The sequence below is a fragment of the Brachypodium distachyon genome, chromosome 4, assembly GCF_000005505.3.
Source record: "Brachypodium distachyon strain Bd21 chromosome 4, Brachypodium_distachyon_v3.0, whole genome shotgun sequence".
Lineage (NCBI taxonomy): Eukaryota > Viridiplantae > Streptophyta > Magnoliopsida > Poales > Poaceae > Brachypodium > Brachypodium distachyon.
In genome coordinates, this window is record NC_016134.3 from 15,601,846 (window position 1) to 15,616,477 (window position 14,632).

The window sequence follows — 14,632 nt, forward strand, 5'->3', positions numbered from 1 at the left end:
GCAGAGTCTGCATTGCACTTGGAGCGGGAAATCCCCTGTTCTAGGGCGGGCAAACGGCAAAGGAGCACGACCCGGCCGGTCTAGCTAGATCTGCCGCCCGCATGGGTTGCTCTTAATTCCTCGCGGCTAGCTCCATACAAGTTATCCACCAAATCCTCTCTTCAATTGCCTCCTAATATTACCTTTCCTTTTTCGTTTCCAGGCACGAATTATTGGCGGACGCCAAACAGTGCTTGTATGACTCGTGTCCAGCCTATATGTGCCCATATCCCGGCAGAAGCATCTAGACTGGTGCGACAGGGGTTCGACGGTGGCCATCTCGTTCCGTGCAGATCAGCAGCACGTCGATCTGCACGTGCCAAGCACACGATCGAGTTTAAGGCCCCATCTGTTGTGTTTGTGGTGTTGGTGTCTCTCCTGTGTTCTGTGGCCTACGCCCCCGTTGACGCACCTCGCGGACTTCAATTCAGTTGGCTGGTTCGCGGGCAGAGCCAGAGCAGCAAAGAGCTGGAGTATAGATTGGGTGTCTTCTCCAGGACAGAAAAGAAAATGGTCTTCTAGATTGGACGAACGAGCCACGTGCGCCTGCTGTGCGGGAGTCGTCGGGGCAGTGGTGCTACTGCTCCTTTCGTGCATGGGCGTTTGCTTATCTTCGATTCGGCTTGACTTGGTAAGAGCATCCCATCCAACCTTCCTGATTTCATATTTTTCACCGAGGAACTCTAGCATTTTTTTTCTTTTACATCTCCAAAATAGTAGCACCCTTAAAATTCCACTCCACTCCATGAAGTCCGCTACGAATTATTTTAATATGCTGTAACTAACACCATATTTGTAACACAACTTAAACATGGCAATGATATTGACCCATTTTGAAAACATCAATTAACATGATATTTTGAGTAACTGCAAGAAAAAAAAAAGACCTGATAAAAATGATCAGTAGCAAATTTCTTTCACAAGAACATTTTTTAAGCGGGTGATGGAAAGATGGTATGAACTGGAAGGACGATATGTATGATATTTAACCATGTTCCTTGGTTGGATATCGAGCAGATAATTAAGATGGTTCATTTTGAAGACAATCAAGAAGTGAACCTTGCTATACAAACAGCAAGATGGTTCCACGTACCGCGGCCGTCAGATGGACGAATTGAAGCTCCTTAATTTACCCCCGGCCCGTCGTCCTCCGGTCGCCACTTGAACCACTGGCCCTCACTCACGGCTTCTTTCGCGTCCGTTCCCACGTACTAAACACACGCGTTTACTCCGAATTGAAGAAGCTCTGGCTGACTGGCTCATTTACTCCGATCGCTGCCCGGCCGGCCAAGTTGCCTTCTTCCCGATGGAGGGAGGCATGCGCCCGTAGGTGTATGCCAACACTGCATGCACCGGTGGTGATGCACCCAGCGCCGTATCCTATCCCTGCGAGGCCGTGGTTACGTTGGTACAGCAGGACACATGGATCAGAGCCGGCCCCGCATGCCAGTCGTCCCCGGTGCGTTGACGCGGCGCAGAGGGAGAAAAAAGAAAGAAAAGAAAAGCAAAGCAAAGCTCGGACTGCTTGGACCCCATCGGACGCGGCTCCCAGCACCGGTGAAGGAAAGGGGGTGCACGTTGACGGACGCGCGAGCTGCTCCCGTGCACCGGCGCCTCATCTAGGCACAGAAGCGCGCGCGACCATCCCATGCACACGTACGTACTTGCATGCATGCATCTGCATGTTTCAGTCCTCGGCCCTGCTGCATGCATGCATGCATGCGGCGTGTGTCCGGTTCGATCGATTCGCGCATGGGTCGGGAAGGCAGCTGTTGGCCTGCAGGTGCCGGTGGTTGGGCGAATGGGTGAGCGAACGCCCGGAAAAATGTGTTCCCACGCGATTGCTTCACTTCACTAGCTCCCGCGTGTGCAAATGTCCTGATCGAGAGTGCTTCTTCTCTCACGAAAACAAAGCGGATTTGCTATGTTTCGCCGTCGTCTGAGGAACCTTTTCCCTTCCAAGTCCAACAATCGTACGTACGCCTGCGTGTCCGATCCGCGTTGCGTCGGCCTGCCTGCATGCATGGGCCCTTGCCGAAAATTAGACCATCGATCACACTATATCCGTAAAACGCACCCCCGACACGCGCACACACGAAAATTAGAGGAGACACAAGCTAGAGCCGCACGGCCGGACAGACACCGTACGATGTACGTGCCATAAAGAAGAAAAGAGCCGCCAAACCTACTCTACTCACGCGTGTAGGTATACGGTACGATACCGAAGCGCGTACCTACGTACACCGCCGGCCTGCACCCCAACTCCGACTCCAACCCAACCCAAACCGTAATTCATTTACTCCAGCCGACCGATACCCACACCGATACGAAGCCGACCACGGTTCCACGCCGAGCCACACGCAGCAGAACAGAACAGAGCTCTCCAACTCTCCGGGAGTCGAGACAGCCAAGCCAGCGCCAAGTTGGCCACCCCGCGCGCGCGTACGTCTCCGGTCTCTTCTCCGCATTAAATACCTGGAAACCGATCCCCCCGCGCTCCCCCAACCCCCTTCCCTCTTCGCTCACCTCCGTCTTATTAATGGTCGCTCCGGTGGTTGCACCCACCTAGCTCGATCGACTCCCCCCTTATATCTTCTTCTTCCCCAACCCCTATATATCCATCCCCGCTTCCCCTCCCCTCCCGGCCAACCCAAATCAAACCAAACTCACCCGCCGCGACCAACCTCCGGCGATCCCCCTCGCCACCATCATCCCAACGCATCTGCGCAAGACACTAGCTTAGCAGCTGGCCGGCTAGTACAACACACCATGAGCAGCGCCGCCGCGGGCATCAAGCCGCAGCAGCACAAGGCACCCCACCGCCCTCCGCGGCCGGGCTACATCAAGCTGCTCTACCACAAAGCAATCTCCAACGCGCTCTATTTCCTCCTCGCCCCGATCCTCTCCTTCTTCTCCCTCCGCCTCTCCCGCCTCACCGCCGCCGACCTCGCCATGGCGAGCGATTACCTCCTCGCCGACTCCACCCTCCCTTTAGCCCTCTCCCTCCTCTCCGTCGCCGTCGCGCTCATCGCCGCCTACCTCTCGCGCCGGCCCAGGCCCGTCTACCTCCTGGACTTCGCCTGCTACAAGCCGGGCCCATCCCACACCGTCACCCGCGAGACCTTTATGGCCCAGTCCACGGCCGCGGGCGTCTTCACCGACGACAACCTCGCCTTCCAGCGGAAGATCCTCGAGCGGTCGGGGCTCGGCCAGGGGACCTACTTCCCGGCGGCGGTCCTCAACTCGCCGCCCAACCCTTGCATGGCTGAGGCCCGCCGGGAGGCCGAGGCCGTCATGTTCGGCGCCATCGATGCCCTGTTACACAAGACCGGGGTCCGGGCCAGGGATATCGGGGTTGTCGTTGTGAACTGCAGCCTGTTTAACCCGACCCCGTCGCTGTCCGCCATGGTTGTGAATCATTATAAGCTGAGGGGGAACGTGGCGAGCTATAATCTGGGCGGCATGGGGTGTAGCGCTGGGCTCATCTCCATCGACCTCGCCAAGCAGCTGCTCCAGGTAATTGATTGATCAATCTCCCAGTGTTCAGCGTTTCAGTTTGAGTGGTGGGTTTAATTAGGGCGGTTCAGCGACCGCGGGGTACCCGTTGGTTCGGAAACGGACGGTTTAGATCGAAGTAGTACTAGTTGTGAGCGGGTGGAAGCGTTGACTTTGTTTGACTTTGCATGGCTAAGCGCATAGACGTACTCTAAACTCTACGTAGCTGTTCCATCGATCTTGCGGTTTATTCAAAGACTAGCTTGACCCGAATCATCTTAAGAAATTTAATTAAGCTCCACACAAAAAAAAAAGTTGGTGTCGATCTGGATCAGGTGCAGCGGCGCCAAGCTAGATTTCCATCGACCTCTCACCAGTCTCACCAGCAGCTGATCCAGGTAATCAGCACCCACCAAGTATTAATTCCGTGGTCGGTTGGAGTGGGTCGTTTGGGCGGTCCAGCGACCGCAGCGTAACCGTTGGATCGGAACTGGACGACCAAGATTTAACCTAGTGAGATGTTGGGGAGGGCAGGAAACTTTGACTTGGTTTGACTTAATTTGCATGCATGTATGGCCATAGGGTCATCTCCTCAGCTCCGCACACGGTAACTTATTTTGAGACCATAGGTTGATCCAGAGAAGGTGTATGAAAAGAATGGATCATCACGGTAATTCTGAGTATATGGTTTTCAGTTTATTATAATTTATGTGTCGTACGGAGTATATGCTAAAAGCTATACGAAACTATTTTATAACATTATCATGTAGAAAATCATGCGGTGTTTCTACTACTTTTCTCACTTTATCCGTGATGTCACTGTCAAACCATCGCTGCGCTGCTATATGCGTGTTGGATTGCACGATTACAACATCTGCGTAGGAGATGGCGACGTAGATATCCTGTAATATATGTGCATTACGATTTATAGCTGTTCGGTGTATGTAGATTTGACTAGTTCACTTTCAAAAGATTGACTAGTTCATTGCAGTAATTAATAGACATGATTTTATATCGCCCATAAAAATGAAATGGCTACAGTCCACATATTTAACTAGAAATTCCAGTAACAAATTGCCAAACTAAATTGCCAGGTTCCAGTAACATCTGGCCTGCATGCCTGACGTACTTTTGGCGTGTTGTTATTGAGCTGATAACGTCCCATTAACTTATCACCCAACCGGTGCTCTCGTGATATCGTTCAGTACTCCACCGATCAACGCCTGTGGTAGCTGTCCGAAATGGTCCATGCAGCGAGCTGAGCCAGTGTCCCCCCCCCCAGGTTGAGTGGTTGGGCACATCCATCTACTAGACCGTTGACGTGTGCGACAATGGCTCGATCGACCAGTAGCTAGCCAGTACGTTTTTCAACAAGTCTCCTAATCGCCATTGATGAGGTCAGGGCAGCTAGCTGGCTGGCTGACAGAAAGCTCCTCCAATAAATCCGGCATTAAACCCCCGTCTTGGTCTTGTCTCGCAAGTAGCCCCAATAATTCGTCGAAAATAGCTGTCGCCGATGCCGATGCACGGGTCAATCAGACCGACGACTAGTAGTAGTGATTAGTACTGTAATCTGGTAATAATGATGGCCATGGTATTTAACTGAGTACTCAATTTAACTTGATGCAATGGTGCTTTACCTGCAGGTGCACAGGAACTCGTACGCGCTGGTGGTGAGCATGGAGAACATCACCTTAAACTGGTACTGGGGCAACGACCGCTCCATGCTCATGTCCAACTGCCTCTTCCGGATGGGCGGCGCGGCGATCCTCCTCAGCAACCGGCGCGCCGACCGGCGCATCTCCAAGTACCAGCTAGTCCACACGGTGCGCACGCACCACGGCGCCGACGACCGCGCCTACCGCTGCGTGTTCCAGGAGGAAGACAAGGCCGGGCGCGTCGGTGTCGCGCTGTCAAAGGACCTCATGGCCGTGGCCGGCGAGGCGCTCAAGACCAACATCACGACGCTCGGCCCGCTCGTGCTCCCCATGTCGGAGCAGGTGCTCTTCCTGGCGTCGCTCATCGGGAAGAAGATCTTCGGCCTCAAGATCCGGCCCTACATCCCGGACTTCAAGATGGCGTTCGAGCACTTCTGCATCCACGCCGGTGGGAGGGCGGTTCTGGACACGATCGAGAAGAACCTGGAGCTCAGCGAGTGGCACATGGAGCCGTCCCGGATGACGCTCAACCGGTGGGGCAATACGTCGAGCAGCTCGCTGTGGTACGAGTTGGCGTACACGGAGGCCAAAGGGCGCGTCCGGCGCGGGCATCGCGCGTGGCAGATCGCGTTCGGGTCCGGGTTCAAGTGTAACAGCGCCGTGTGGAGGGCGCTCCGGGACATTGTGCCGGAGCAGGAAGCTGGGAGTAACCCGTGGGTGGAGGAGATTGACAGGTTTCCTGTGGAAGTGCCCAAGGTGGAGAGCGTTCTTGTCTCGTCGTCGTGATTTTAGGCCCGTTGAAGATCAGAGATTCAGAGTACTTATTACTGCTCCTCCCAAGGGTTGTTAAAGGAAAAGAATAGTGGTAATTATTCTTTTGGAAGGTGAAAGACCGAGCGAGATTGGCCGGGATTATATTTGTATCGTTTGACGTTTGTGATGTAAACATCCATCCATCCATCCATCCAGGTTAATTTGTGTTGAGCTTGTAGCTGAACTGATTTGGGACTTCTATTCGTTGGGACAAACCTGACGTGGTACTACTGTAGATCTTATCACGTGGTTGGGCTTTTATGTTCACTTGTACAATAGTACTCGGCCTGGTTTTTTTTTTAAACGATCACATGATCGGACTCCGTTGTCAGAAGATAACGGAATACACCCAGTTCGCCAACATATGTCCATACATACTTGCCGCCATAGGCTAGCAAGAACACACACAAAAAGTGTTTTAAGAGCAACCAAACAAGTATCAAACATAACATACACTAGCAACAAGGGCATGCAGATTATTCTTTCTTGTCAGGAGACTCCAGCTCCTAGCTGCCCAACATTCTTTCCAGCATCTTCCCCCTTGATCATTGCGTTCCATCATCTTCAGCCTTCCGCTTGCCCTTCCTGTCAACTTGTTCATCCTGGTGCGACGCCCGTTCGTTATCCATATCCAAGCACGCCTGTCTGTCATGGTGTCGCAGCGCCTCTGCCTGTAGAGCTGCAGCACCCGCTAGAAGGTTAGTTTTGTCCGCCTCTTTTTGAAGATCTGCCCAATAACGCAGAAAAGCACAAGCATAGCAAATGATTTCAGAAGGGGATCGAATGAGTTTTTGTTCTCCAAAGGAAGCTCTATTCCGTAGTTTCCACAACGCCCAGCAAATAGCTGCGACGCCTACAATTTGCAGGTTCCTAGAAATCGGGATATGTTGTGTGATCCACCGGAAGTATTGCGAGAAACATGCAGGTCTAGTCTGAGCTCCAATAGTCATACTAACTATGCCCCAAGTATATTTGGCCGCCCCACATCCAAAAAACAAGTGGTGAATCGTTTCAGGGTCTGAGCAAAACCTACAAGTGGTGTCCCCAACCCAATTGCGGTTAGTTATATTATCTTTTGTTGCTATGGCATTGTGCCAGATCAGCCAAAGCCAGACTCTAATCTTAAGAGGAATCTTGGCTTTCCAGAGATGTCTAAAGGAATGATCCCTACCCCCCCAAGCAAGGTTATCATATAAGGATTTGACAGAGTATACCCCAGACTTAGTCCACTTTCATTTAGGTCTGTCAGGTTCCTCATTGAGAGCCACCCCCCGACAACCTGTCATGTAGGACATTCAGTTCCATCTGTAGTACAGGGTCCAACCATCTCCTAAACGTTATGTTGGGGAACGCGGTAGGCTACGCTAGCACAAAATAAAAATTCTACCGATTCCGTCCGGATCAATGATGTAGATAATGGATCATGAGATTACCACTAGACGCGCAGACCCGTAGCGGAAGTAGAGTCGATGATGCGTGTCGATGCTAAGTAGTCGTTCGGCCTGCTCCTCCTCGCCGATCGCACGAGCAGTTCGTCCAAGCGCCGCAGGTACAGCGCCTCCGAGGTATCCACACGTACAGGGAGGAACTCCGTGCGGCGAACTGCTAGATCCGATCACAAGGTTTTGGGCGTGGAGGTGTGATGGCCGAGTATAACTCGCGTCTGGACTGGTGTAACCCTAGCCGGGTTGGTCTCCTCCACTTATATAGACGTCCCTAGTGGGCTCAACACTTGACGCCCGTTAGGAGTCTAAGCCCGATACGAGTTGGATCCGATCCAACTCGGTTCCCACCCCTTAAGCGTGTGACCCTTCAGGTTCGCGGTCAGTCGGACATGACTACGAGCTCGGACTGCGGGCCCGAGTAACACCTTACCCGTCCACTGGCACCGACTCAAGTCGATAGTTGGTAGCGGCGCCTAGCAACACGTGCCAACTCCCGAGTGACCACAAGGTATATTGACGAACCATACAATGTGTCATATGCAACATTCCTTTTGCCTCACGATATGTGTGTCGAGCTCAAGGCGAGTGCTTGTCATCCTTGTGGATAGCTCGACTCTGTTCTCATTCCTGTGATATAGATTCCCGAACTGGTTAAAACTTAACCCAAGTCGCATCGCCATGCTTTCCGAATCTGATCACTCGAGAGGGCCCAGAGATATCATCCGAATAGGAGGGGCAAATCCCATCTTGATCAATCATGACTCGCAGCATGCTTCTCAGCAAATCCGAAAGCTACCTTTATAACCACCCAGTTACGGAGTAGCGTTTGACAACCCCTAAGTAGGCCGATTCACATCCCAAGCTCATGCGATGACCTCAGGTCTAGGACTGACATATACATCGTACTTGAGACTAACAAATGACAATCATCTCGTTGTGTCTCAGTGCGGGTTTGTCCGACTCAACAATCTCATTGTCGAGTCCATGCTATCAGTCGGCAACACCTTGCCCTATGACTTGTGAAATATAGTTATCATACTGATTCACATTGCTAGTCTAGATTATGTGTCCGCATAACCTCAATGACCAGGGACCATTAGAACAACATCATAGAATACATAGTCTCACAAACAAATCACGTATTTATTGATACATATCAGTGATGATGTTCAAGGACAATAACAATAACTCATGAATGCATAGGAAATAACATCATCACATGATTGCCTCTAGGGCATATCTCCAACACGTTAAGTGTCAGCGTCGTTCATACATTTCCCTCACACTAAGCCCTAGTTCCTGGTTAATCGCCGCCAGGTTAGGGAACATCTGGCAAAAGGGAGTGTGTCCACACCAAGCGTCCTCCCAAAAATCAGTAGTTCTTCCATCCCCAATCACCACACATATGCCCTGCAGATAAACCTGTCTGAGATGTAACAGGTCCCCCCAACAAGCAGAGTCACCAGGCCTACACTTAGCATAGAAAATCCCTTGCCCCCTCATATATTTGGCTTTCACAATATCTTGCCACATGCCAGATTGATGTTCTAGTTTCCACCACCATTTCCCCATGAGAGCAAAATTAAACCTGAGCAGATACTTGACCCCCAGACCACCTTTCTTTTTAGGGGAGCAGACTAATTTCCATTTAACTAAATGATACTTCTTCTTCTGCTGGCCCCCTTGCCAAAGGAATCTCCTTCGAGTCTTGTCAAGTTTCTCAATAGTACTTTTGGGCAGAATGTACATGGACATGTGATAAGTAGGAGTGTTGGTAAGACAAGCATTCAACAGTGTAACTCTTCCACAAATAGATAAAGCACTTTCTTTCCAACCATCAAGCCTTTTCAGGAAGTATCTTCCAATCAGCCACCATTAATCTATCAGGACTAACAGGCATTCCTAAGTACTTCATAGGCCACCCCCCAGTCTGGCAATTGAACAGCTCGGCATAAGTCTGAGCTTTCTGATCATCTCAGATTATTAATTAAAGTAAGTTCAATTTTTAGAAAGTTTATCTTCAAACCAGACATAGATTCAAAAAGATACAACACCAGTTTCAAATTACTGGCCATTTCCAAGTCATCCTCCAATAGAATGATAGTGTCATCCGCATACTGTAGTATAGCCACCACTTTGTCAATCAGATGAGAAATCAGGCCCACAAAGACCCCATTCTGCTGACCAGACTTTATCATTTTATACAAGCATTCAGCTGCCAGCTGTCTAACACCTTTGAAGCTGCCAAAATACTTCCCCATGGTATCATTCACCTTTACACATAAAGTTCCATTTTGTATAACTGTATGGAAGCATTGTTGCCATAGTGGACTGAAGTTCTTCATCTGAATGCAATGGAAAAGGAACTGCCAGTTGACCCTGTCATATGCCTTTTCAAAGTCAAGTTTTAGAATAACACCTTGTTGTTTCCTGTATTTTGTTTCCCTGATAACTTCCTGCAAGGACATCACCCCATCCATAATGTTCCTGCCTTTAATGAAAGCATTCTTATCAGGGGCTATCAGTTTAGGCATCACAGGGCCCAATCTAATAACCATTCCTTTTGTAAAGATCTTAAAAAGCACTTTAAGTAAACAGATGGCCATGTATTTTTGGATGACATCATCATTGTCCCCCTTAGGTAACAGAGTAATGACACCATAGTTAACCTTGCTTAAATCCAACCTGTCCTGATGAAAATCATGAAAAGCAGATTTAATGATCTCCTAGCATTGTTGATAGAATTCAATAGGAATCCCATCAGAACCAACAGTCTTGTTTTTATTCATACTATCAACAATGAATTTCACCTCTTCCTCTGTGAAAGGTTGATCTGGGATCTCATTATCAAAATCAGTAAGCTTCTCATCTTCAGTCCACATATTTAAGTGTAGCCTACAACCAAACCCTAGGGCAGGCCCAAAAAGCTGTTTGTAATAAGCAGTGGCATGATCCAAAAGATTCTCAGTCCCCTGTATGGTTGTGTCCCCATCTTGCAGAGAAAAAATCATACTCTTCTTTTTCCTCCCATTGGCAATTCTATGAAAATAAGTAGTGTTTTCATCACCTTTGTGTAACCAGTTAGTACTAGATCTCTGGTGCCAGTAATCCTCTTCACCAGCATATAGTCCCATCAATTGTGAGTTTATAGCACCTCTTCTGGCCAGCTGTTCGTAGGACAGTGGCTGAATTTCTTCCAAACCTTCGAGATCCTGCAGTTCCTCAGATAGCTCCCTTTTCTGTTTAATAGCGCCCCCCCCCCCCCCCCCCGTGATATTGATACCCCAACCTTTGAAGACCTTAGCTATTTTTTTAAAATTTTAACTTTATCTAGGAAGGCAGGATGTTTGTGCCAACTAGTACCAAACTAAAAGCAGGCACTTTCCTGTCATTCCTTTCCATAGTATTCCAGAGAAGAGGATTATGATCAGAAAGTTTCCTAACCAATTTTTTACCACAGTAAGGGGAAAAGCAGTTTCCCAGGTACTCAGCCTATTTATGGTTTTCGAATTTGTGTTCTATCAAAATCGGTTGGGCCGGACGCTTTGGCGTCAGTTCTAGTACTTAGAGCATCTCCAGCCGGGCCCCCTAAAGGCCCCTAAAAGGGCTTGGGGGCGCCGGCGCATAAAATCCGACCCAGGCGGCCTCCCCAAATTGTTTTTTTAGCCGGCGCGGCCCAAAACGTTAGCCGGCGCCCCCAGGCCGACCCAACCCACGGGGGCGAGCGGGGGTGCCGGCGAATTGTTTTATTGCTGCGGGCCCACCTTGTCAGCTCCATTTATCGCCCTCACCAGCTTCCGCATTAATCGCCACAGGCTTCGCCTCGGCTTCCCACGCGAGTAATGACGGTCACCGGGTCAAACCACCGTCCTGTCCCGTCGGCTTCCACGCGGCGCGTCCCCACGCATTCCCAACGCCCGTTTCTCGCCTTGTTCACACCCTCAGCGGGTTAACTTCGGCGCCCATAAAAGGCAGCGCCGGCCCGGAAGCTCACCATTCGCCTTCTCGGCCTTCTCCTCCTTCGCCGACCTCGCCCTCCTCTTTGCCCCCATCTCCTCCTTGCCATGGCCGGCAACTGGCAAGACCGCCACTGGCTCCGCCTCGATGAGGCCGAGGCGTTGCCGCCTTCCCCACGGATGGGTGCTCAGCCTGGGCGGCAGGCCCGTGCCGCCGCCGCCGATGGGAGCGCGCCGGCGAGAGAGAATCGCCGAGCACTTCTTCCGCAACCTCACACCGGAGGAGCAGGTGATGCCGGAGTGGGACAGCCACACCGCCAGCGCCTGGAGCCCTTCTTCGAGGAGGGGCGCGACCGGCGAGTCCACAATCTTCCGCACCCGACGGTGCGGAACAACATCGCGGGCCGCCGCGCATTCTGGCAGCAGCCAAGGCGGTCCCTCGACCCCGTCCTGGCCCACATCGCCGCCGGCAACGAGCCGAGGCTCGACGGCGGGGCTGCTCCTCCACCAGCACCGGCCGGACGCCACCGCTACCTGGGCAGTGGCGCCGGCTCCTCTTCGGCTTCCTCGACGGCTCGCTCCTCCTCCCGAGCGCGAAGGAGGAGAAAGCCGAGAAGGCGAATGGCGAGCTTCCGAGCCGGCGCTACCTTTTATGGGCGCCGAAGTTAACCCGCCGAGGGCGTGAACACGGCGAGAAACGGGTGTTGGAAACGCGTGGGGACGCGCCGCGTGGAAGCCGACGGGACAGGACGGCGGTGTGACCCGGTGACCGCCATCCTTGATGAGCCGGGCTCCTCCTCCCGAGCGCGGCGGGCCGCGTCACCTCCGCGTGGCCACCTCCGCCTCGTCTGGTCGAAGCCGGAGCCGGAGTGGACGCCGACACCGGACTACGAGCAGGCCACCTGGAGATAGACACAGAAGAATACGAAAAATGTTGTACTTTAAGGTGGGGGTAGAATTGTCTAAAAAAATGTTGTAAATTTCAGAACTTTCACAACATTGGTTCTTCCCAAACCATTGACCAGTTCCTCCCGCACGGATCCCATCACGAGTACCCTTTTCTATGTGCCTAGCTGCCGGAGCAAGCAGAGCATCCCTATGCGTATCATTAATACTGATCCGTGATTATTCAACTGGCCAGCGTGTCAGTGTGCACGCAGCTGCTCAGACTACGATGCGTTTTTTTTTTTGAGAGAGAGATCAAACTACGATGAGTTGATTCGACAGATCCAGATTCAAGGCCGATGCACATGGAACGAATAATGAAATAACTTAAGCTCGATCGATCGGTCGTCTTGTTGCAGACAAACGCTCGCTTGTTTTGGACTCGAGCGTGCCGTAGAAATGCAAAATGGGCCGCTTAACCTTGAGTGCACCTCGGTTTGAGTAAATCCTCCTCAAAGGAGCTTCGCCGGCTAGCTACTGCCTAGTAACTCCAAGGCGACGAACGATGGAGGTCCTTATCTTGACTTGATTATCAGTCTCGTGAGAGGGAGCAAAGGCAAAAAAACAACGCACAAAACAAGATCTGAACAAAAGTGTGAATATGTCTAGTCATGCATGATTTGGGATGCCCATGGGCTATTGTATATGTTTGTTACTCCGAGCAAAGAGTACCAATTGTGTTTTAGTAAAGTAAAGAAATGCGGAAAATACACGAGCTTGATTCCTTGAGTTATTACCGTTTTGTTTTTAAAAATCTCGACGTGTCAGACTGTTATTCTTAGAGAGTGCACATGAACAGCTTGCAAACATTGGATCTGGATCCACCGTTGGACATCCGAGGCACAACAAGTACTGCGACACAAGCATTCTTTTTTAGCGAGAGTACGATGTAACCCAATACATTAATTTCTTTTCATTTTCTCTTGAGATGTGTTTTTTCTTTCAGATTGCAGATCTTGAGATGGCCGAAGTCATTCACTTGACATACATGATATATGTTTTTTCTTTGAGACTGTAGATCTTGAGATTGACGAATACGTCATTACAACTCCAGTTAAACTTAGTTTTTTTTTAAACGGAGGGAAAAGTTTTGCCTCATCTCATTAATTATGAGGATGTTTTACAGAAAATAGTATTTACAAAGCTGCAAAGTGGCACAGTATAAAAAGAGCCTAATCTCCGGGCATTACACAACCCAAATGATGAGCGCCCGCAGTCGTCCAATTTGTTGCCTCTATTTTGATTTATCCATGATAATCATTGGCATGGTTGCCTCATTGCAAAAAACACTCGCGTTTCTTTCTTTCCAAAGCCCCAAGCGACAAGCATGACCAGTGATGCGATGACCTTCTTTCGAGGCCACGGGCAAGGATGATGCTTGTCCACCACTGCTCAACCGACCGCATATGCGCCCAAGTCGCTGGCTCGATCTTCGTCAACCCATCCAATCTTTGATCATGTTCCAAATACGGGTTGAGAATCTACAGCGAAATAGCATGTGAGCGAGAGAGCCCACAGTTTGGCCAACCTCTTTTTAATTCAAGGCGATCCGTTGTTCACACCCTATTGTTGATAAATGAGCCACATGAAAAGTTTGCACTTTGGAGGCGCCCAATTATTCCAAACCATCGGCTTCATTTGAGTCCGTGTGAGCCTCTCGAACTGTATCCGGTAAGCGGATGCCGCAGTTTAGGCACCAAAAATTAAGAATTTCCAAGCAATGCCATCCGGGATCCCTCGGTGTAGGTTAAACCTAGTGATGTGCGTAAATACGACAACTCATGTCAAGTGTGAGGCTTGAATCTCGGTAGGTTGGGTCCACCACAAAGAACCACCCACTTGAGCATGAGCTCACCGCACTCTCTCGCTATATGTTTTTTTAGGCAATGGGGGGGGGGGGGGGGTTTGATATATTACTTCAAGTGCAGAATGAATCATAACATACATACATGTGTAAAAAAAAGGTACTTTTTTAAACATAAACCTATGTCTCAACATAAAATAGTCCATAATACTGATTAAATTAAATATGTAAAATTTAATGAAATCCACGGGGTCTAGATCCATGTGTTCTCGGCCCATCTGAGAGCATGAGCCACAACATAAAATAAAAATCCATGCAAATGAAGACCTCCATCCATATCTATGAATGTTTACCGTGAATTGTCGCATGAGCATGCGAAAAGCTGGCGCGACTTGCCATTGTCTCGACATATATTACACGGAGAAAATATGCTATAGTTCCATGAGAACAAAGTTGACGTGCGGACCTTCAACGCGC

The 14,632-nt window shown here is 50.3% G+C and overlaps 1 protein-coding gene and 1 long non-coding RNA gene across 2 annotated transcripts; both read left to right on the forward strand.

The window, feature by feature from the left end:
* The first annotated feature begins 9 nt into the window (after window positions 1–9).
* LOC112272530 lies at window positions 10–1,317 on the forward strand. Its single transcript, XR_002966520.1, has 3 exons — window positions 10–105; window positions 203–670; window positions 1,057–1,317. It is a non-coding gene; the product is annotated as an uncharacterized LOC112272530 (long non-coding RNA).
* A 1,217-nt stretch (window positions 1,318–2,534) lies between these two features.
* LOC100823814 (3-ketoacyl-CoA synthase 20) lies at window positions 2,535–6,266 on the forward strand. Its single transcript, XM_003577359.4, has 2 exons — window positions 2,535–3,555; window positions 5,181–6,266. Exons 1-2 carry the CDS (start codon window positions 2,809–2,811, stop codon window positions 5,976–5,978), a joined length of 1,545 nt encoding a protein of 514 aa, XP_003577407.1. The 5' UTR covers window positions 2,535–2,808; the 3' UTR covers window positions 5,979–6,266.
* Window positions 6,267–14,632: the final 8,366 nt, after the last annotated feature.

Coding starts and splice junctions, on each gene's coding strand:
- LOC100823814 (XM_003577359.4), top strand. CDS start 2,809: ATGAGCAGCGCCGCCGCGGGCATCAAGCCGCAGCAGCACAAGGCACCC. Junction 3,556..5,180: donor TCGCCAAGCAGCTGCTCCAG/GTAATTGATTGA, acceptor CTTTACCTGCAG/GTGCACAGGAACTCGTACGC.